General features: G+C 48.1%; 1 protein-coding gene across 1 annotated transcript in view; it reads right to left on the reverse strand.

Annotated features, from left to right (window-relative positions):
* Positions 1–2,900: 2,900 nt before the first annotated feature.
* The window catches only part of Ankrd27 (ankyrin repeat domain 27), a 52,165-nt gene continuing 33,317 nt past the window's right edge, over positions 2,901–21,748 (reverse strand). Inside the window, exons 18-29 of the mRNA XM_006985015.4 lie at positions 20,447–20,644; positions 18,686–18,745; positions 18,449–18,568; positions 17,092–17,136; positions 14,467–14,589; positions 12,706–12,903; positions 11,808–11,927; positions 9,068–9,229; positions 7,473–7,584; positions 5,476–5,554; positions 5,233–5,305; positions 2,901–4,096 (exon numbers count right to left, since the gene is read on the reverse strand). Of these exons, the coding sequence (XP_006985077.1) occupies positions 3,866–4,096; positions 5,233–5,305; positions 5,476–5,554; positions 7,473–7,584; positions 9,068–9,229; positions 11,808–11,927; positions 12,706–12,903; positions 14,467–14,589; positions 17,092–17,136; positions 18,449–18,568; positions 18,686–18,745; positions 20,447–20,644 (1,521 nt within the window). The 3' untranslated portion in view covers positions 2,901–3,865. The remainder of the gene's footprint in view (positions 4,097–5,232; positions 5,306–5,475; positions 5,555–7,472; positions 7,585–9,067; positions 9,230–11,807; positions 11,928–12,705; positions 12,904–14,466; positions 14,590–17,091; positions 17,137–18,448; positions 18,569–18,685; positions 18,746–20,446; positions 20,645–21,748) is intronic.

A 21,748-nucleotide genomic window follows, 5' to 3' on the forward strand; every position in this document is an offset into this window, starting at 1 on the left:
GCAGTTTGGGTGTTTCAGAATCACAGGAAACTCTTAAGAAGATCTGCATTTTGAATAATTTTCCTTTCCTTCCAAAAGCTTTTAAGTGGTGGTAGTGCAAGTTTCTCCTTTGCAGCTGGGACATAACGGGAGGTGGAGATAGAAGCTGTGCCAGCACGCTTCAGCAGCCAGAGACATCAAGGGAACGAAACCCCTGGGCAACCCAATCAGCTGAGCACATCCAGCATTCTTAAGGCAGAACTTGTCAAAGCAGGACATTTCCTTCTCCTGCAGGTAGCATATCAAATTCCCGGCTTTTGATTTAATTTACGTTTCAGAGGCACTGAGTTTACGAGTTTACATTCTCCAACAGATACCACTTTGATCCAGAACAACTAGAGTAATACTTTTGCAGATAACTAGGACATCCCGTGGTCACTGTTGAGTAGTGACATGTTTACAAGAGTAGGCTGGAGGTGGCTGAGTGCCGACGAGCACAGGGCACAAGTTCTTTTCCCAGCACCCATGCTGGGCAGATCATAACAGCCTGTACCTCCAGCTCCAGGGGATCAGACACACTCTGGCCTCAGAAACCTACGCGTGAACCCCCTTTTATAAACGCTCACGCACGCACGCGCGCACACACACAAAATGAATCCTAAAAAAAAAAAAAGCAAACGGGCTGGAGAGATGGCTGAGAGGTTAAGAGTAGTGGCTGCTCTTCCAGAGTCCTGAGTTCAATTCCCAGCAACCACATGGAGGCTCACAACCATCTATAATGAGATCTGGTGCCCTCTCTGGCCTGCAGGCATACATGCTGTATACATAATAAATAAATAAATCTTAAAAAGTTATTTTAAAAAATGCAAATGAATGGTCAATTTGTGTTCAGTATTGCACTGTCATAGTTGAAATCAGCTGAAGGGTTTTGTGGGTGGTTGTGATTCAGAGGGTTTTGTTGAATATATTTTGGGTTTGTTGTTACTGTTATGTCTAAAACTGGTCTCAACTCTCCATTTAGCTGAGGATGACCTCAGACTCATGATCTTCCTGCTTCCACATCTCTAGTACTGAGATTACATATGTGTACCCCACACCTGGTCTGTGTGGTGCTAGGAATTGAACACAACTTCATGAATGCCAAGTAAACAATGCTAACTGAGACACATCCTTAAATTACCAGTTATACTTAAAATTTGCTTTATGGCTCATTTATATGAAATGCTAGAAAGATACCTGACATGTCTCTTCGAGTTTTGTTACAGTCCCCAGTTGTGATGTCTAATGGCTAAGGTGTGTTGAAGGACACTTGGAAACATGAAGGAAAGTTGGCTGTTTACACAAGGATGGGGTCCTGAAGACAGCTAACGTGCTACATGTGGTTAGCTTGCAGGCATGGAGCTGGCTGTACTGGGACTTGCAAACAACACAGATTTGAGCGTTGCCAGTTTTTAATGGCCATGTAAAGTTTTCCTTTTAAGTGGGGAAAGCAACTGCAAAAACATGTGGAAGAATAATTAGTATACTCTGCTCCACTCCTTACTGCAGTGGTTGGGAAGGGGTGAGCCTGTGCCTTGAGGAGCCTGCACTAGGAAGCTGAATACTCCACTCAGATGCCTGTGTCTGCCTCTTTTGAACTGCCCTGATAAACCATGAGGTCACAGAGCCAGAGCAGCACACATTAATAAAGTAGTTTTGTTAAAAATGACAATGGACAGGCTGGAGAGGTGGCTCAGCTGTTAGGAGCACTGGCCATGCTTCAGAGGATCTGGATGGGATTCCCAGCACCCACAGGGGGCCTCACACCACCTATAACTCCAGTTGCAGGGAAATCTGATGCCCTCTTTCCTATGCAGGCATGAGGCGCACAGACAGAAAAGCAGGTCAGTACCCCTTCTCATTAAGTGGGAAAGAGAAGAGTCAACAATAGCATCCATACTCTTTGTCAGCACAGGAGGCTGTGTTTAACTGTTGAGTGTGCCAGGGCAGGCCTGTAATCTCAGCTCCTTGGGAAACCGAGGCAGTAGGAACAAAAGTCCAAGGCCAGACTGGGCAACTTAAGTATCACCAGAAGTGTCTTTGTGGGCACTCTTTGAGAATTGTGTACGCTACTGACCCATCTTCATTGCATCAACCCTGAGCAGGTAGATGGGTGATGGTCTGCTCTGAGTGATCTGGGTGTGTGTCCTAATCACCTTTAAGAACAGAAAACACTGCATCCAAGCCGGCCGGTGGTGGCGCTTGGGAGGCAGAGCCAGGCGGATCTCTGTGAGTTCGAGGCCAGCCTGGGCTACAGAGTGAGTTCCAGGAAAGGCGCAAAGCTACACAGAGAAACCCTGTCTTGAAAAACAAAAAACAAGAAAACCTAAAAACAAAAACAAAAAACCCACTGCATCCATCCCATGAGGATGCTTTCTACACGGCACAGTGTGGTACAGGATTATCTCAGAGCCATACTACCACCATCTTCATTGAATCAGCTGGCCCGCTTGCAAAAGATCATTGCAGCTAGGTGTGTTGAAGGTTACTGTTCCTTTATGGGAAGGGTGGGGGGACAGTCATGGGACTCTGAGCTAAATGTACACCTCCAGCCTGTGATTACACATGGACTCAGGGAGGGCTAGTGTGTATATAGAGAGAGGCAGGGAAAGACTAGGGAAGAGGGCTCTGTCTACACAGGCAAGAGTCCTCATCCATGCTGGACACCGACCTCCCTGTGTGACGACTATTAAGGTTTACCATCCATTGCTCTGTAAGGAAGCCCAGTAAACTCAGTGGTTCCCTAATGTGAACGCCAGTGTTTGTCGTTGGGACCTCAGGAAGAAGGAATAGACAATTCCATTTCCCCCAGGGAGCCGCAATTTTCACAACAGGTTTACAGAAGGGTGGCTGAGAAACTGCACAGCAAAGTAAAACTTGCGTGACATGCTCAAGAGTCATAAAGTTTACTGTTTTCTTTCCCATCATTTGGCACATATCCAAGGCACATTAGAAAATTAGAAATCATAAATTACTTTGTAGAAAAATAATCAGCCCCTCCCTTCTATACATCCTCAAGTATCTCCAAGAATGTGCACAAAATCATGTCCTCTTTACAAAGTCCTTTGAAAATGGACTCAGGATGAACCCATGTTTGCAACTTTAGGATCAGGAACATAAAAAAATAATAGAATCTATAGAAAGTTATAAAAAGGAACCAATGGCAACGGATTCTAACTTAAACTCTGACCTGGCTTAGAGTGCTGTAAGTTGTGAATTGGAATCAAAAGACTTTAGATGTGCCAAAGCTGCTCTCCAGTAGCCATCGTAGAAACGGCTACATGTGCACACGTGCAGTGACCCAAGTGTCTGTTGTTGGGAAAGTGACGGCCAACTTTTCCCATAGGTGTGGTGTAGAACAAGGCAGAATGGTAGATCCTTTTCACTGGGATGGACATCAAAATGGCATTCAGGCACTTTCCAGCTCAAGTGTTTTCAGGTTCCATTTCTTCATCCCAACAGGATGCTTCTCTGCCTGGTATCCAGTTCCACAGGACTGACATTGCTTCTCTGACTTCTCCTGGACATGGGGGTCCTAGCATAGGGTTTGCCCACTTATCCACACCACAGACACCCAGCACCTTCCAGCCAAAGGAGGTCAGAATCTGATGGTGAAGCCTCTGCCCATAACCAGGAAATCCAAATACTAAGATGAAGGGGCTCAGTCATTCCCTCCTATTCCTTTTCAAGTATATTAGTTAGCTTTGAAGAGGAGAGAGGGTGGTAAATCTGAGGGACAGTCTCTCAAGCTGGTTATTTGAAAATATACTTAGTTCTAAGCTGTACTCATGCTCACCATCTTACTGCAAACCCGTGTCTCGACAGCAGATTTACCAATCCCTTACTGCTAAGATTGAGAAAGACTAGCCTCTTGGGTGGTCAGGTGGCCAGTCACCTCTGGGACCTGGGGTATGGCTGTGTCATTGACTGTATGCCTGCGGACCATCCGCCTGTGTCCAGGAGCAGCCTTCGTCGGCACAGGCCTCTCTGGGGGCCCCTTGTTTCCTTCCTCAGAAGCCTGACATCTGCTCTGGTCTGATGGGTCCTTCTGAATTCCCGAGACGCTCTGCTTCTGTGGCTGGAGAGAAGATAAAACTGAGGTTATGGCTGTACTGTTTTAAACCACCACTAAATAGCACCAGCTCTGCCTGAGGGTGTCAGACAACGCACTGAGAACCCCACAGGCACAGTGACAATTTGATGTCCCTGTGGTGACAGTACTTGTCATGCTCCATGTGACACACAGAAAGTGCTTTGTGTATTTCTAATCTCTGATCAGTATGTGCTGTTGCTGCTCCTGCTTTTCCAGCAAGGAGACCGCACAGTAAGGGCATCTCACTGTCACGCAGCAAGATGTTACACCCCTGCTCCTGGCAGGACACACCCAGGAGCAGAGGTATAAGCAAAGCTATGGAAAATTAAATAGGGAATCAAATTTTGTCATGCAAGCCGGGTGGGCATGGCAGTTCACACCAGTAACCCTAGCCCTTGGGGAACTGAGGCCAGGAGGTTACCATGAGTTTGAGAACAGTCTATATTACAGTATGAAACTGTCTCAATGGGGCTGTCACACGAATTATCACATAAAGTCTCTAAAATGATCATTTGTGTATTTGTCCCAGCAAACCTGTGGGGTGCATGCCTTTCTTTCTCTTCAGCAGTTTGGAAAGACAGAACAGATTATACATCAGGCTTTTTCTAATCAACTGATTCAGTAGGAAGTTGGGTACATAAAGAACATGTGTTATAACACGTTATAACCTATACATACACTGTCCTTATTTCAAATATTAAAAAGGCAGTAAAACCTAGGCGATTCTGCTCTCTGCTCACACTGAATTGCAGCTTCCCAAGTACACCATGACTTTCCACTTCTCCCTGACTGTCTCAGCTCAGGGCTGTGATGTTATAATTTTTGGAGATAAGATCTTGCTATGTAGCCCTGGCTGACCTGCAACTCGCTATGTAAACCAGGCTGAACTCACAGAGATCCACCCACCTCTGCCTCCCAAGTGCTGGGATTAAAGGCATGTGCTACCTGCTTGTCCAGAGCTTTAATTTAAAATTTACTCCTAAGTCCACACTCTTGTCTTTAACTGTTGCTCATTCTTTCAATGAAGGAGGGAGTGAAATGATGGGTGTTGAGGAGAAGTGTTCATTGTGGGTTAGTTTTGAAAAAGCCAGACGATAAGCCCTTACGGTGTACTCACTCACCTCCTGCAGAGAACCTCCAGTAAGATCAGGCACACTTCTATCCCTTCCCAAAGTTTCCCTTGAGGTTCTTTCCCTGAAATGCAAAATAAATTCAAGTATTAATCCAAACCAAAGATATACAGCCTTCTGCTGGCCACAAGATGGCAGCATCGCATGAGCAGTTAAAGCCGCACATATCCCAGCATCTCCTGGAAGCAAAGCCTGGTCAAAAACCACAAAAGTCAGCTTGAACTAGATACTCACTGGAACCGCCCCCCAGGGTGAACGAGGCAAAACTGTCTCCTAAAAGGTTCTTCTGGCAGGTCATACATTTTGGGATCCCCTGTGAAAAAAACAGTAAAACACATGAAAAATTTCATAAATAAAAGGGAATTTTAAAACTATAGCACATGCTGGGCATGGTGGTGCACACCTTTGGTTCCAGCACTCAGGAGGCAGAGGCAGGCGGATCTCTGTGAGTTTGAGGCCAGCCTGGTCTACAAAGCAAGTTCCAGGACAGCCAATGGCTACACAGAGACCATGTCTCGAAAAATGAAACAAAGTTTTCTGATTTCTTAGCTTAACAAATTTAGAAAACTAAGTGCTGACTCTGCTTTGAAAACCAGGCTCATAGGCATTCCTTACTAGGAAGCCCTGGTAAGACAAAGCTAAGTCTATACTGATGTTCCTCAGCTGCAGCTGGTTATGGCAAAGCCACCCTGGAATTATCTAGAAACATGAGTGCGTTTATCTATGTGGTTGCAACTGCATTCAGACTCAGTTTTGAAAAGCTCATTAAACAGAATCCCCTTAAAGTAACCTTTTCCAAAGGAAGTGCTCAATCGGACACCATGGGGTAGATGCTGTCTGTCCTAATCATCACCCTTGGTGCCCCGCAAATTCAAACCAAGGGCTGGGGAGACAGCTCAGTGGTTAAGAGAGTTAAGAGGGTACTGCTCTTGGGAAGGACACAACTTTGGTTCCAGGTGACTCACAGCCACCTGGAACTCAGGTTCCAGGGGATCTGTTGCCCTTGTCTGGATTCCATGAGCACCTGCACATACCCACATACAGACATGCACATATATACATAACTAAAAAAACCTAAAAGAGGCCAGAATGGTAGGCAGTTGCCTGGCATGTACAAGGTCATAGGTTACATCCTCATCACAGTGGGCAAAGGCAAAATCCTTAGAGCAGTGGTTCTCAACATTCCTAATCCTGTGACCCTTTAATACAGTTCCTCACATGCTGATCCCCAACCATAAATTATTTTGTTCAAAACGGCTCCTCACCTGATGAATCATGATCTAGCATGGTGTCTGTGGTCCCCGTACCCCTCTGTGTCAGGACAATAACTACACTTTTAATTAATAATTAAATGAAAACAGGGCGAGGGGCATGGCTCAGCAGTGGAGCACCTGTTGGTGTGTGTGAAGCCACAGGTTCATGCCCAACAACAGAAAAACACCAAAGGGCTGGGGAGATGCTCAGTTGGTAAAGGGCTTGTCACCGAGGAATGAAGACCTGCGCTCCTGCCCCAGAACCAGAGGCTCTGTGGTGCAGAGCGCTGGCTGCTCTTCCCAAGGGCTCTGGTTGGGTTCCCAGCACCACGTAGTGACTGCAACTCCAGTTCCAGGGCATCTGACGCCCTCTTCTAGTCTCCAAGGGCACCAGGCACACATGCGGTACACAGACAGACACACATGCCGGCCAGGGGTGGTGGTGCGTGCTTGTAATCTTAGCACTGGGGAAGCAGACAGGTAGAGTCCTGTCCTTGCTGGCCAGCCAGTCTTGCCTACTCCAGAAGCTCCAGCCCAGTGGAAAGCCCTTGGAAATACAAGCTGGGCGGCTCCTGAGGAATGACACCCAGGGTTGACCTCACACACATTCTCTCTCTGTCTCTGTCTCTGTCTCTGTCTCTGTCTCTGTCTCTGTCTCTCTCTCTCTCTCTCTCTCTCTCTCTCTCTCTCTCTCTCACACACACACACACACACATTCTCTTTCTGTCTCATGCACACACATTCTCTCACGCACACACATATTCTCTCTCTCTCACACACACACACACATATTCTCTTTCTCACACACACATTCTTTCACGCACACACATTCTCTCTCTCTCTCTCTCTCTCTCTCTCTCTCTCTCTCTCTCTCTCTCTCTCTCACACACACACACACACACACACACACACACACACACACAATGAAAAGCACCGAATTCCCGAACGGACCCAGGTTGAGGATCCAGAAGCACTTACATTTCTTCCTGATCTGGACGGTCACACACTCCTCGTGGTCTGTCTCGGCGACACAGTTTAAGGAAGCAACACAACTCGGCACTACCTGCAGCAACTCCATTATTTTTGAGTCCTACAATTGAAAAGGGAAAATGTCACTAAGTAGTTTTATTGTTTTCTCCACAGACTGTCACTTGGGCTTCCATCTGAATATCAACATATTGGGTGTGACTGACCCTCTCCCTAAGGTAGCTGGGGAATAACAAAACAGCAATGAAAACACGGCTGGCCCTGTCACGTGCCTATCGTCCGCACTTGAGGCTGAGGCTGGGCGACAGCATGAGCTCAGGAGTTCCAGCCTGGGCAACAATGAAGCTATTTTAAAAAGAGGTTCCAGTCTTCATTTAGGAGAAGCTCTGGCCTTCACTAGGAACCCCAGCCTGCTCGTTTTAAACTGCTACACACAACGGGGTAAGCACGGCAGTTACTATGTGGTTATCAGGAGGCTGTTCGGGAGCCACCGCCTAAGCCACAGTAGAACATACTCGGCACCATCCACCTTTGAGAAAATACTAAGTGAAAAGTTAAGTAACAACCCTCACAGATACTTCAACATATTCAAGGACACCCAAAATTCACCATCACCTTTCATCCAACACACCTTCTTAAAGTATATTCTATCTCTAGATTAACACAATAAGGGACAGTATTTGGAAATTTTTCCCTTTGAGATACTATGGATGTTACCCAGGACCTTGGGCTCCCAGCCCCTCACTGGGGGATTCTAGGCAGGGGCTCCACCACTGAGCCACACCCCAGCCCCTCACTGGGGGATTCTAGGCAGGGGCTCTACCACTGAGCCACACTCCAGCCCCTCACTGGGGGATTCTAGGCAGGGGCTCCACCACTGAGCCACACCCCAGCCCCTCACTGGGGGATTCTAGGCAGGGGCTCTACCACTGAGCCACACCCCCAGCCCCTCACTGGGGGATTCTAGGCAGGGGCTCTACCACTGAACCATGCCTCTACCCTTAAAATTAAATAGGCCTATAATTAGGTTGCATTTATAGTGACTTTAACATCTCTTTTGGGGCAATTAACAACCAACTGGCTGTCCATTTGGAGTTTAAAGATGAGATTTACTATGAAGACGGGACAGAGGAAAGCAACATTCTTTCTCCATGACTGACTGGAAAGAGTAGTAATCTGGGGATCTAAATTCTCTCAGAATCTGAGGGATTTAAATCCACAAACTAAAACTCTCCATTATGCTACAGGGCTGGCAAATCCAGAATGGTGTCTATCCTGCCACTTCCCAGACGGGACAGCGTCTGTGTGAACTGGACCAAGGTGTCTAACAGTGGCAGCTGATAGGTGCTCCACCTTCTCTTGGACCTTTGGAACAACCACCCTAGAAAGAATGAGCACTGGCACATGAGTGTGTCCAACCAGTGGTAGCTAGCCCTGCCAGTGGATGTCTGGCATGCTCCCTTAGCTCAGCACAGAGCACCAGAGACCCTGGCTGTTGCCATCTCACAATCTGGTTTGAACACAAGGGATCCACGGTGTGCTCCAGGGAGCACGGGGCTCCTCAGTCCGCAGGCGCTCCGCATCACCTGCTGTGCGCAGTCCACGGCCGTGTACTGCCTCTTGTTCAGGATGTCAACAGATGCTCCGTGGAACAGAAGCAGCTCCACCACCAGGACATGCCTTCCCATCACAGCCTCGTGCAGGGCTGTGTTGCCTTTGTTGTTGGAAGCATTGATGGAGGCCCCATGCTAGGAGAGAGACAGGACAAGAGGTGAAGAATCTAGGTGACGGTTCACTATAAGATTACTTCCTAAAGATTTATTTATTAACTGAAGTACATGTGTGCCACAGCACGGGTATGAAGAAAACAACTCTTTGGGAGTTGACCTCTCCTGCCTTGTTTTTGGGACAGGGTCTCTCTTGTCCTTGATCTCCTGCATTAGGGAGCACCTTGCCAGTTCTCCTCCCCCACCTCCCATTTCGAGGTAGGAGTGCTGGGATTATAAGCATGAACCACAGGGCAGCCACACTGTTTTAAAGGTTTATTTATTTTTATTTTATGTGTATGAATGTTTGGCCAGGGTGCATGTATGTGCATTGTGTACATGTCTGGTAGCTTTGGGGGTTAGAAAAGGGTGCCGAATACTCTGGAATACAGATGGTTGTGAGCCACTACGTGGGTGCTAGGAACTGAGCTTGGATCCTCTGAAAGAACAGCCAGTAAGCCAGACATGGTGGCGCACGCTTTTAATCCAGGCTGTAGCAGGTAGATCTCTGAGTTCAAGGTCAGCCTGGTCTGCAGAGTGAGTTCCAGGACATTCAGGCCTACACAGAGAAACCTTGTCTCAAAAAAAGAAAAAAAAAAAGAAAAGAAAAGAAAAAGAAAAGAAAAGTAGCTTCAGGGCATCTACTTTTTACCTGGATTTCAGGGCTGGAATTTAGAATTTAGGTAGCTGGGCTTGCACAAGCACTTCTGCCTGCTGGGCCATCTCCCCGCTCCACAGAACTATTTTCTAAAGACAGCGTAGTGATACACACCTTTAATCCTAGCACTCGGAGGAAGAGGCAAGCCTATTTGAGTTAGAGGCCAGCGCGTCTATCTACATGTATTGAAATGCCCTCAGGTGCCTGCCCGGAGATTTCTCCCAGAGTCCCGGAGAAGATGCTACAGGTGGCGGGGATGCTATCTGAGGTATAGCAAATGCATCTACTTACACGAAACCCTTCAGTCCGTTCACTTTAGTCTTCTAAGACACAATCCTGTCTACACAGCTTCAATTCTGTTCTCACACTTAGCTCCTCTCTGTCCCTTCTCCTGTCCTCTCACAGTTCTAAGTTCTTTCCATCTTATCCTCATCTTTGTCTTCGTTCCTCTCCTTCCTCTCCCTGTGACCGTCTCAATCCACCTAGAATCAGCAATCCTCTGGCCCTCCCTATCTCTGGCCAGGCGGGGCAAGTGTACTCGGTCACTAGGTAACCTGTGGGAACGCACCTGGTATGTAAAAACCCTTTTGTTCTGAGTAAGTTGTTCAAGGGGAAGTCTAGAGGTGCCACTTGGGGATTCTGAGCTTCACTTGCACAAGAAACAAAGCTTGTTTAGCATTAGGACATGTACCTAATGTCCGCCTGGCCTAGGTGGTGTCTCCATATGGATATTTACCTTAATTCAGGAGACTAGCAGGTGGTCTGGAATGCTTATTCTGTCTCCTATTGTCCTTGGATGTTAATACATATCTCAGATAAAATGCTTTTGTCCAGAGCTGGCCCTGGCCTTGGATGCTTGCTAAAGGAGATAATTACAGAAGGCAGACATCTGATTCTAATGCTAAAAGAAAGAATCAAAAGGCCTGGAAGCAGGAAGCCTTGCCTGTGTGACTGTTATCCAAATACCTAATTGTATATGGAAAAACTATGCCCAATGAATGATCAATCCACACTGTTTAGGAAAAAGAATCAATTGGGGAAGCTATAACAGCACACATGAAATTCATAGCAGAAAACAGCCGATATATTCAAAATTGTCACAGAATCATTAGCAGAAATGCAAGTACACAGCCCATCATTCCAGAGACAGGTGTGTGACAGTCAGGCTCACAGTCCATCATCCCAGAGACAGATGATAATTGACAGTCAGGCACACAGTCCATCATCCCAGAGACAGGTGATGACTGACAGGCAGGCACACAGTCTATCATCCCAGAGACAGGTGATGATTGACAGGCAGGCACATAGTCCATCATCCCAGAGACAAGTGATTGACAGGCAGGCACATAGTCCATCATCCCAGAGACAGGTGATTGACAGGTAGGCAGTCTATAGTCATAGACAGGGTTTTAAAAAGCCTTGTGTGGGGCCTGGAAGATGGCTTTGTGGTTAAGAGTGTGTACAGCTTTTACAGCTCTTGCAGGATCTGAATACAGTTACCAGCACCCACATCAGACAGCTCACAACTGCCTGTTAACACCAGATCCGGGGGATCCTGTGCCACCTTCTGGTCTCTGTGGGCACTACATATGATATACAGACATACATGCAGGGCAAAACACAAATATACATAAAGTAAAAATAAACAAATCTTTAAAAAATATAAAAACAAAAATTGGTTTTTTGTTTTTGTTTTTGTTTTTTTTTAAAAAAAAGGCCTACCTAGGCAGTGGTGGCACATGCCTTTAATCCCAGCACTCAGGAGGCAGAGGCAGGCGGATCCCTGAGTTCCAGGTCAGCCACAGCTACACAGAGAAACCCTGTGTAGTTTTTGAAACCACAGAAAGAAAAAAGGGAAAAGGAAAATGAAGGCCTGGTTTGGCGGGAGGAGAGGGCTCTTACCTGCAGCAACAGCGCGGCGACTTGGTGATGGCCGCCAGAGCAGGCGAGAATGAGGGGCGTGTTCCCGCCCAGGTCCTTCTTGTTAGGTTTTGCATTGGCTTCTAAGAGACATTTCACCACCTAGTGCAGAGAAGAAAAACTTCAATCCTAATTATAAGTTAGGAAAAGCATTCTTTCTTCTCAGGTGAAATAGACCCTCTGGACCCTCTGGGGAAAGGAGATGATTAATGTAGGAGGAATTCACACCCCCGGGGTCTGCTCCTTGCCCACAAGGTGCCAGGCACTAGAGTTTCCATCTTTATAGCCACCTAAGGGGAGCTACAGCCACTGCTCCCAATGCATTGTGGGAAGCAGTTTGCTGGACATCTGCGAGAGACGCTGACTGGAAATGGGGTCTTGCCTATAAAACCCCACGGTGGATCATCCCAAGGCAAAGACACACAGATGACTTCCCGAAGAAAACAGGAAGCTAACTGGTTCAAAGCCAGTTTACACACACCTGTAATCCTGGCACTCGGGGCTGAGGTAGGAGGATTGAAAATTTGAGACTAGGCTGAGTTACATACTAAGACCTTGTCTCAAAACAAAACAAAAGCTAATAATTGCAAACTTTTGTCTTGGACTGCTATGCCGGGCCTTGATTATACTTTATAAAACCTAAGCTATTTTGCACAGATCTAAAGGTAGTGAGTGGAGTGGCCAGCACACGGCAGAGGAGATTCATTCTGGCTTCAGTCAGAATTACAGTGGCAGCTCTGACTGGCTAGGCGGGCACTGGTGCCACCCCAGGTGTGAGGTCCTCTTGTGGGAAGAAAGGAAATGCTGTCCTCTGGGCTTCCCTGAGCTCCGCCCAGTCACTGTCAGCCCTACTCTGCTGCCCAGGAGATGGGGCTCATACCTCAAAGTGCCCCTGCCGGCAGGCCAGGTGGAGCGGCACAGCTTGGCTTGTGTTTCTGGCACCCGAGTAGGCACCATGCTTCAGCAGGAGGGGGACGAGGTCCGTCCGGCCATGCAAGGCAGCCATATGCAGGGGAGAGGAGCCGTCCTGGTTGGTCACATTCACACCAAGCCCATTGGCAGGAATCCTTGCCAGTTTCTAGTAAAGGCAGAGGGTGGAAATAAACGGACGTTAATACTTCAGAGGCTAGGCCAGCGGTGGCAATGGAAATCACCTCCCTGCTCGCTCACAGTTCCCAGGCAAATTCTGGGATCACAAAGGGATCTGGACTCAACATGACCCATGAGTGTGACTTCCACTTCTTTGGAAGGAAGTGAGAAACCAAAAGACTTGACTTTGTACTTTTCAATGACGTAAGCCCTCCACAAGGATGCCTTATCATGCCAGGCAAGAGCTCTGAAGAGACAAGTTACATGAAGGAAGGGGCAGTCCGTGAAACGTAACGAGAAAGCCAAGCCCGTTCAATAAAAAAGCCTGGACAAGTGGGCAACCACACAGGCACCCCGGGCACCGACCCTGACTCCACACACATAAACTGGAAGGCAGCACAGCCACGGGAAGCAATGGTCATTCTGTGGAACAAAAAGCTGCCTGTGGTAGTGCTCGGTAACGTGGCCAGTTACCAAGGAGACGCACATCAGCATCAGCAGTGTCAGAGCCCAATGCTCGGGAGACAGATGGTGGGTCCCCAGGGACTGGAAGGGTGTGGGCTTCATGAACGGGGTACTGACGCATAAATACAGTCTCTCTTCATGATGATGCTTGGTAGAGGAAAACTAGGCGTGGAAGCCAACAGGGGAAGTAGCACACAGCTGTAACCCCACCACCTGGGTAAAGGGGAGGGTCAGGAGTTCAAGGTCATCCTTGACTACAAAGTGAGTTTGAAGCCGGAGGCCTGAGATTAAACAAATCACCCACAGTCTGCCAAACCTCCTGAGACAGTCAGTGCATCACTCACCTCCCCACTTCACTTTGATTTCTATCATGAGATTGCTTTCCTACCCCATGGTTTTTAAAATCATGCTGAGAGGAGAATAATCAATCAAAAGGCAAACAAAACTGCTCTGTAGAGCATCGCACTGAGAACAAACATTAAACCGTATGCGTTAAAGGTTGGATCTCACTATATGTAAATCACACCTAAAAAAGGGGGGGAGGGTGGCGGTGGTGGGAGGTAAGGGGCCTGGAGAGATGGCTCAGTGGTTAAGAGCACTGGCTGCTCTTCCACAGGACCAGAGTTCACAGCACCCACACGGCAGCTCATACACATCTGTAACTCCAGTTCTGCAGCACATGATGCCCTCTTCTGGCCTCCATGAGTACTGTACACACGTGGTGCATCAATACACGCGCTGGCAAAACACCCATACACATCAAAGTCCAGCATGACATGGTGGTGCATGCTTTTAATTCCAGCACTTGTGAGGCAGAGGCAGGCAGATTTCTGAGTCTGAGGCCAGCCAGGTCTGCCAGTGACTTCCAGCCAGGGCTACACAGAGAAACTCGGTCTCAAAAAGAAATAACAGGTGGGCTGAAAATGACCAAAGAGGGGATGATGCTCTCCCCCGCCAGCTGACTAATCAGCCCCTTGGGGATGCCTGTGTCACTCAGGAATTACTTAAAGCAAAGCACTTCCTAGGCAGAAAGAAGAACGTGCCTCCCACCCCCGCCCCCCACCCCACAGATACAGCAGAACCAAACCTTCTGGGCTGGGGCACACTTGGGGCACTGGCATAAGGGGTGACAGAATTCCAGATCCACCGTGCTGATGGCCTCATCCACATCATCTAGGTCATCCTCCGTCCACTCCAAAAGGTAACGAACCTGGTGGTGGCCAGAGGGGAGAAACAGGAACTCGATTATTCTGATGCCTTTATCGTGCATGCACAAGCGCACACACACACACACACACACACACACACACACACACACACACACACACACACACACACTCTTCCCAAATCAGCTCCTTGGACTACTGCAGTCACTGACAAAAATCACAAAAATCATTTGTTCTACAACAATAAATCTGCACTCCAACTGTGTTCAGGCCATTCTAAGTTCCCTGGGTAGCACAGAGGGATTAACCTATCATTTTCCAGCGTATCAGTCTCTGTCCCATCAGGCTGAAGCTGCTTGGAGGGCAGGCTTTCAGACCCTGGCCCTGAGCACACACTCCTGTACCACCTACCCAGGTCAGTTCCAGATCCTCCCTTGCCACCCAACAGAAACTTCCTGCTGAGTGCTCAATGCTGTGCTCCAGAGCACACCCAGAATCCCTGACCCCACACCAGGGTCCTTCCACATGCCAGCATGCAAGGAGGAAGCTAGGAACCCCCACACTGGGCATGCATGGGTTCCAGCACAGGCTAGTTGCTGGGATCTAAAACTTGAGAAGAGAGCCTGTGTGATGGCCCACACCTGCAATCCCAGCACTCAGGAGGCTGGGGCAAGTGGGTCACAAGTTCAAGGCCAGCCTGAACCAAACAGTAAGACCATGTACCCTCGAAAAGAAAACTATCAATTACAGTTCATTTGAGAAAAGAAAGCAGTCACGGACATGCATTTCTAGGCTTCACTGCAGGTGTCCAAGTGTCGGCGTATGTCTCCAAGGAGGACAGAGCTTGCTGGGAACCCCATCAATGCCAAGCCTCCTGTCCCCCATGGCCCTTCCAGATCCTACACAGGGGTGCTAACTCCAAAATCAACCAGCTCTGATGGCAAGTCGGGGGAACCAGATGGGCAGGTGGCCTCCAGAGGGGCCTGTGACGGCACAAGGAGGTCAGGCTGGATGGTGACTCAGGCTACAGCACAGGTGTCACTGTACCCACCCCGTCCACAAGTGGCCTGAACTCCATCTTGCCCGCAGCGGGAGGCAGAGTAGATGGTCATAACCTGGGCTAGTCACTCCTTCCCACACAGGCTCCTGCGGTGGCTCTTAAGTACCTAAAGAAGGCTGGGTTCTCCAAAGCTGGCCTCAGGAGAGAAACAGTCCAACACCAGCTAGGTGCAGACCCCTGTGACAGCAGCCTGTCCCAGAAGCTGTAAGAACGAGACCCCACAATTCCTGTTTACCACCTCTGCAATGGTTTGAACAGGAAATGCCCCATGCAGGTTGGATGTCTACACCCCAGCTAACGGTACTGCTTTAGGAAGTGCTGGAAACCGCACTTTAGGAGGTGGGGCCAGGCTGGAAGGGGCGGGTCCCTGGGGGTGGACCCTTAGCGATTATATGATCTCTAACACTTTGCTCCCTCCCACTCCGCCTTTTAAAAACCTTTACCACTGTATGTATGTGTGTGCACACAGGCATGACTGGGGGGTCATATACATGGCACAGAGCAAGTGTGCAGGTCAGAGCAGAAGACAACTGTGAAGTCAGCTCTCGCCTTACGTGGGTTCCAGATCAAGCTCAGGTCACCAGGCTTTTTATCTGTCACAAAGTGGAGAATTTCTCTGCCACACAGCAGTCTCAACCACCATGATATTCTGCCCGAATGCACAGAACCCAATAACTGGTCGGTCCCCCAAAACTGTAAGCGGCAACAAATCTGTTTTCTTTCCAGTTGTCTTGTTGCTATGACAACGCAAAGAGCAAACATGGCCTCCCTCCCTCAGCCAGCAGTGACAAGGCATCCCTTTTAAAAAGATGTATTCATTATTTAATTTATGTGTATGTATGCGTGCCTGCTGAGGCCAGGGGTTAGATTCCTCTGGGACTGGATTGGTAGAAGTTGTAAGGCAGGGGCCATGCCACCCATGCACCTCCTCCCTGGGAAAGGCTAGCATCTCCATGACAGAGTACATGCAGAGTACAGGTAAAGTGTATGTAAGCTTTGAGGGGGACCTTACAGAGTAAGCTGGCAATGACCTATAGAGCTTACAGAGTACATGCAAAGTACATGTAAGCTTTGGGGGGGGAGCTTACAGAGAGGCCACATAGCAAGAGGCCTCAAACAGAGGCAAGACACACAAGTGGAGCCACTTCAAACGAAGAACTTTGAAGATGCTCTTTCTTGGGACTTTAATCTTAAGATGTCCCTCACTGGCTCTTGTTTTGGATGCTCATTTACTAGATGGGGTGCCACTCATATCGCTAAGAAGACCTGGCTGTGGGATATCCTGCACTAGGGGCAGGCCTTTGAGGGTTCTACCCACCCCGGTTGTCTCTGGTTCCCTTGCTTCCTGGTCCACCCCATGTGAAGAGTAGCTGCCTCGTATTCCCACCACCATGCTCTCCCTGCAGGAAGGACTGAACCCTCTTCTTCTCCAGAATGAGCCTGGGGGCTCTGTCGCAGTGACAAAGGACACTCTCCGAAAACTCACCATTTCGAGATCGCCATCAGCAACTGCTCTTAGAAGCTTTTCTACCTTAATGGAAGGAAAAAGCAAGTCAGGAAAAGGGTTTTAATAATAAAATAACAACAGGAATGACATCAGCATTCTGAAAGCCAACTAGCCTTCTCTCCACGTGCAGTGGCTCACTCAGCACCATTAGAACGTCTCCCAGACTGTTCATCTAGAACACCCTAAGAGCTGCACAGAACCACTCCTCTTAATACAAACTGGAGTTGCTAATCCGCGGGAGGGGAGACGATGGTGGCCGTTACACAAGAAGGCTTTCTTCTCTGTTTGCTGGGACTGGGGATGGAACCTTGGTGCCCCTGGGATAAATCCCCAGTGCTCTTTTCACTCTGAATTTCAAGACAGTCTCACTAAGTTGTTCAGGCTAAGCCTTGAACTCACACTACGGCCCAAGCAAACCTTGGGTTGTGGTATTCCTGCCTCACCCTCCTGAGTAGCCAAGACAATAGGTTATCTCCACCAGAGGCAGGTCAGGATCACTTCTGAAGAAGCCAGGCACCCTGATCCACTCCTCTGTATACTCAGCTCTCATGCTTTGCTAGGTACAGGGGCTGTGAGAGCAGACACCCCTCCCAAGAACAACCTCAGGCCTCTGATAGACTGGGGACTCTGTCTGGGCACGCCTTGGCTTTCCTTTCATTGACTCTGCATGGAGTTCATTGGAGGCCCCCACCAGGAGAATGCTTTGGGGGTGGGGGATGACCCCACTGGGGTGGTCCGTGACCCAAGAGAGGAGCAGTGGAACAGGGATACAACCCCTCTGTTGAAGGATGAGATAGACTGACTGCCCTGATACTCAACAAGCATTAAGAACAAAAGGAAGAAGACAGACTGTAAACGGCTTTTACAAAATGTGAGGCGCATACATGTCAGACCGTAAGGGATGATGGGCGCTAGGCTACTAACAGAGACACTCACGGGGTGGGCACAGAGGTGCACTCAGAGAGTCTGAACTTAGACCTCTCAGACAGCTTTATACAAGTCCATTTTTCTTAGAATATAGTTTCTTTGTCTATTTCTTGCCCTGCCCCACATGTGTGTCTCTGTCTCTTTCTGTTTGTGTCTCTGAACCCTCCATCACTCTCTTTCTCTCATACACACACATTCCAAGAGCTGCTGTGGAGAAAAGACCTAGAAGAGCCAGAGAAGGCGAGGCCGACATGACATGCAGTTGAGCACATCTCAAAGGCATTGACCTTGGAGTAGACCAAACCAGCTAACTGGTAAGCAGGCTGCAGGCTGGCAGGCAGCTCTGGCCAGCCTACAGTGCTTTAACGGGCTGATGTGCCACCAGGGCTCACCCACGGAGGAGGCTCACCTCCCTGTAGTCCTTTTTCACCTCTTCTGGCCTGAAGCTCACCGTGATGGAGGAAAAGCTGGAGGTAGAGGAGCCCTGGCTGATGGAATCCACGGAGCATGTAGGGGACTGTGCAGGGACCTGTGGGAGAGCAGCGTGGGCGACGAAATGGACATGGGTCACAGACACGTCAGGCCTAGAGGAGAGGTGCCAAGCTCGTGACAGCAGCAGGCATGGCCTACAGACTTAAAGACTTACCTCAGCAGGCCGCGGCCTCCTTTCCAAGGACAGACGATGAGCTTCCATGATAGACAGAATCTAGGGGACAATGAGGACAGGAAAGGCATCCAATGAGATGGATGTAACAAGCTACCAGCATCCCCAGGCCGCTCTGCCTGCCTGTCCCCAGGGAAGGCCAATAGAGAAGCTCTTAGATCTATGAAAAGGCTAACTTTGGGGTCTGGAGAGACTGTTCAGCAGGTAAAGAGCACCTGCCACCAAACTTGACCACTTGCATTTGGTACCTTGGACCTACATGTTAGAGTCTCTGCACACTCGCATGCACACACACACACACACACACACACACACACACACACACACATACACTCAAATTTAAACTATTTTTAAAGCTAAAATTTAAAAATAATGATAGAGAGTTTTCCCACTACTTTTAAAAATGGCATTTATTTTTACCAGCTTATTTCATACTGATGGGGCTAGGCTTCGTTCACAAAGGAGCTGCCTGCTAACTGTACCCAGCAACCTTTTCTCCTTTGGGGATCAAAAAGAGTCCTTTGGACAGACATTTTGAGACCTAGAATATTCTCGGACTGGTCACACTTATGTAGATAACTTGTAAGTGGTTGAGGAATCCCACTTAAGATGATTGCTATGACTGACGCCTGAGTCTGGTGCTCTCTTCCAATTACTCCATTTACTTTACAGCTGGCTTGAAAGTTTGACAACAGCAAGAATCTTCAGGGGCTGGAGAGATGGCTCAGTGCTTAGGAACACCTTACTGCTCTTCCAAAGGACCTGAGTTCACAACTGCCTGTAACTCTAGTCCCAGGGGATTTGATGCATTTATCTGCCCCGCCCCCAAGAATACAATACACACAGATACACATAAATTTAAAAATTAATTTTTAAAAGAAGTATCTTCTACTAGATGGTGGTGGTGTATGCCTTTAATCCCAGCACTTGGGAGGCAGGGGCAGGCAGATCTCTGTGAGTTCGAGGCCAGCCTGGTCTACAAAATTCCAAGTAATTTCCAAGACAGCCAGGACTTTTACAAAGAGAAACCCTGTCTCAAAAAACCAAAAGAAAGAAAGAAAGAAAGAAAAAAGTATCTTCCATTTAAAAATAAATAAAAATTAAAAATAAAATAAATCCTTTTTTTTTTTGAAAAGAAAGAAAGCATGTCTTTTGTCCTGCAGACCCTCCATACCCTTGGACAGATGGAAAATCCAGGGCTTCCTCCTGTTCCTCAAGAGACCAAGTCTAGAGGTGCCATAATCCCAGCACTCAGGAGACTGAGGCAGGAGAATTTCTGTGAGTTTAAGGCTAGCCTGAACTGAGACACAGTCTCTAATTTATCTAATTCAGTCATTCAATTTTGGGCCAAGTTGAAATGAAGTCTGGAGAAGCAGAGAGAAGAGTGAGCAAACAGCGCCTGTCTCTGTAGGCTCTTGGCCTCCATTTGCCTTCACGGCTCTTCACAGCCGAGTCTACTGCCCCGTTCTCACACAGTCCATGGCTGGCACAGGCCCAGCGCTCAGAGGCCGGAGCAGACTCTGCTGGAAGCAGCTCCTCATGACAATACTGAGAGAAACTGCTAACAAAACCGGAAACTCTATCAGTAAGGAAAACCCACGAACAACGAGGCCCCAAAGATATCAAAAGGATGGAGGCTGAGTTTTGTCCTTGGTGCTAGCGTACATTTTCTTCGGAAGGCCAGTCTGCAAGCAGATTTACTTTTTTACAGCTGCGTGGCTGCTCAGAGATGGAAAGAACTACCTTGGAGTTGAGTGCACACTTGAGCGGTGTTTCCTTCATTCTGTTCTGGGTCTCCGTGGGGGCTCCATTCTGCAGCAGCGTCTCTATGATGCCCTGGTAACCCCAGCGTGCGGCAATGTGCAGGGCCGTGTCTCCTTTCTCATTTCCAATGTCCAGTCTGCAGGCCTGGACATCATAGTAGACCAGAGCCTTCACACACTGCAAAGGCACGGCAAAATCATCAGTTTCTAACACGAAGGAAAGCCTAGGGTAGTGTCAGTGCGGCCCTTAGCCGTGGGCCACGTCCTGGTTTGACCAAGGCTCCACTCACCAAGACAAAATACAAAACCAGCAGACACAATTCAAGGGTTCCACATTCCCTGACCAAGACACCTCATTTTTTTTTTCAAAAGACCCCAACTGGGTCAGTAGTAGAGTATTTGTCTAAAATCCCACAGTGAGGGGCTGGTGGTGTGGCTCAGTGGTATAACACCTGCCTAGAATCCTCCAATAAGTAGATAAGGGGTGTGGCTCAGTGGTAGAGCCTCTGCCTAGAATCCCCCAGTGAAGGGCTGGGGTATGACAGAACAGTAGAGCCCCTGCCTAGAATCCCCCAGTGAGGGGCTGGGGTGTGGCTCAGTGGTAGAGCATCTGCCTAGAATCCCTCAGTGAGGGGCTGGGGTGTGACTCAGTGGTAGAGCCCCTGCCTAGAATCCCCCAGTGAGGGGCTGGGGTGTGACTCAGTATTATAAGCTTTGTTTCCTTGTTTAGCATGCAAGGAGGCCTTGGGGTAATTCCCAATAAAAAGCAAAACATGAGGCGGGGGAAAAAAAAAAAAATCACCAATTGCCAATGAATAAGAAGTGAGTAGCCCTGCTTATAATCTCAGTTTGGAAAGCTGAAGGACTTTGAGGGAAGCCTGGATGACAGACAGGGATGGCCTGTCTCAAAATAATCTAAAAAATAATAAAAGAAGTTTTCAAACTTGCAAAACAAAGCTGGACTACTGCAAATTAATTAGGTATATTGGAAAAACCTTTAAGAAAATGAAATTGTATAGTGGACGGCAGAACCATCCAAAATGAATCTCAAAGTAGGGGCGGGCAAGTAAGTATTTACCAAGAAGGTTATATGCAGATGGGTGATTCCAGCTGCCACTTGAAATGACTTTTCTTACTACAAAGAGCAGTCATATAAACAGATACAAATTATATAACATTAGATACAATTCAGATTTTCTACAAGGACATCTGTGGTGAACCCATACCTTTGACCCCACTACTCATTGACTAGACCACATAGGTGGTCTAGGAGTTCAATGCT

This window comes from Peromyscus maniculatus, chromosome 1, assembly GCF_049852395.1.
Source record: "Peromyscus maniculatus bairdii isolate BWxNUB_F1_BW_parent chromosome 1, HU_Pman_BW_mat_3.1, whole genome shotgun sequence".
NCBI lineage: Eukaryota > Metazoa > Chordata > Mammalia > Rodentia > Cricetidae > Peromyscus > Peromyscus maniculatus.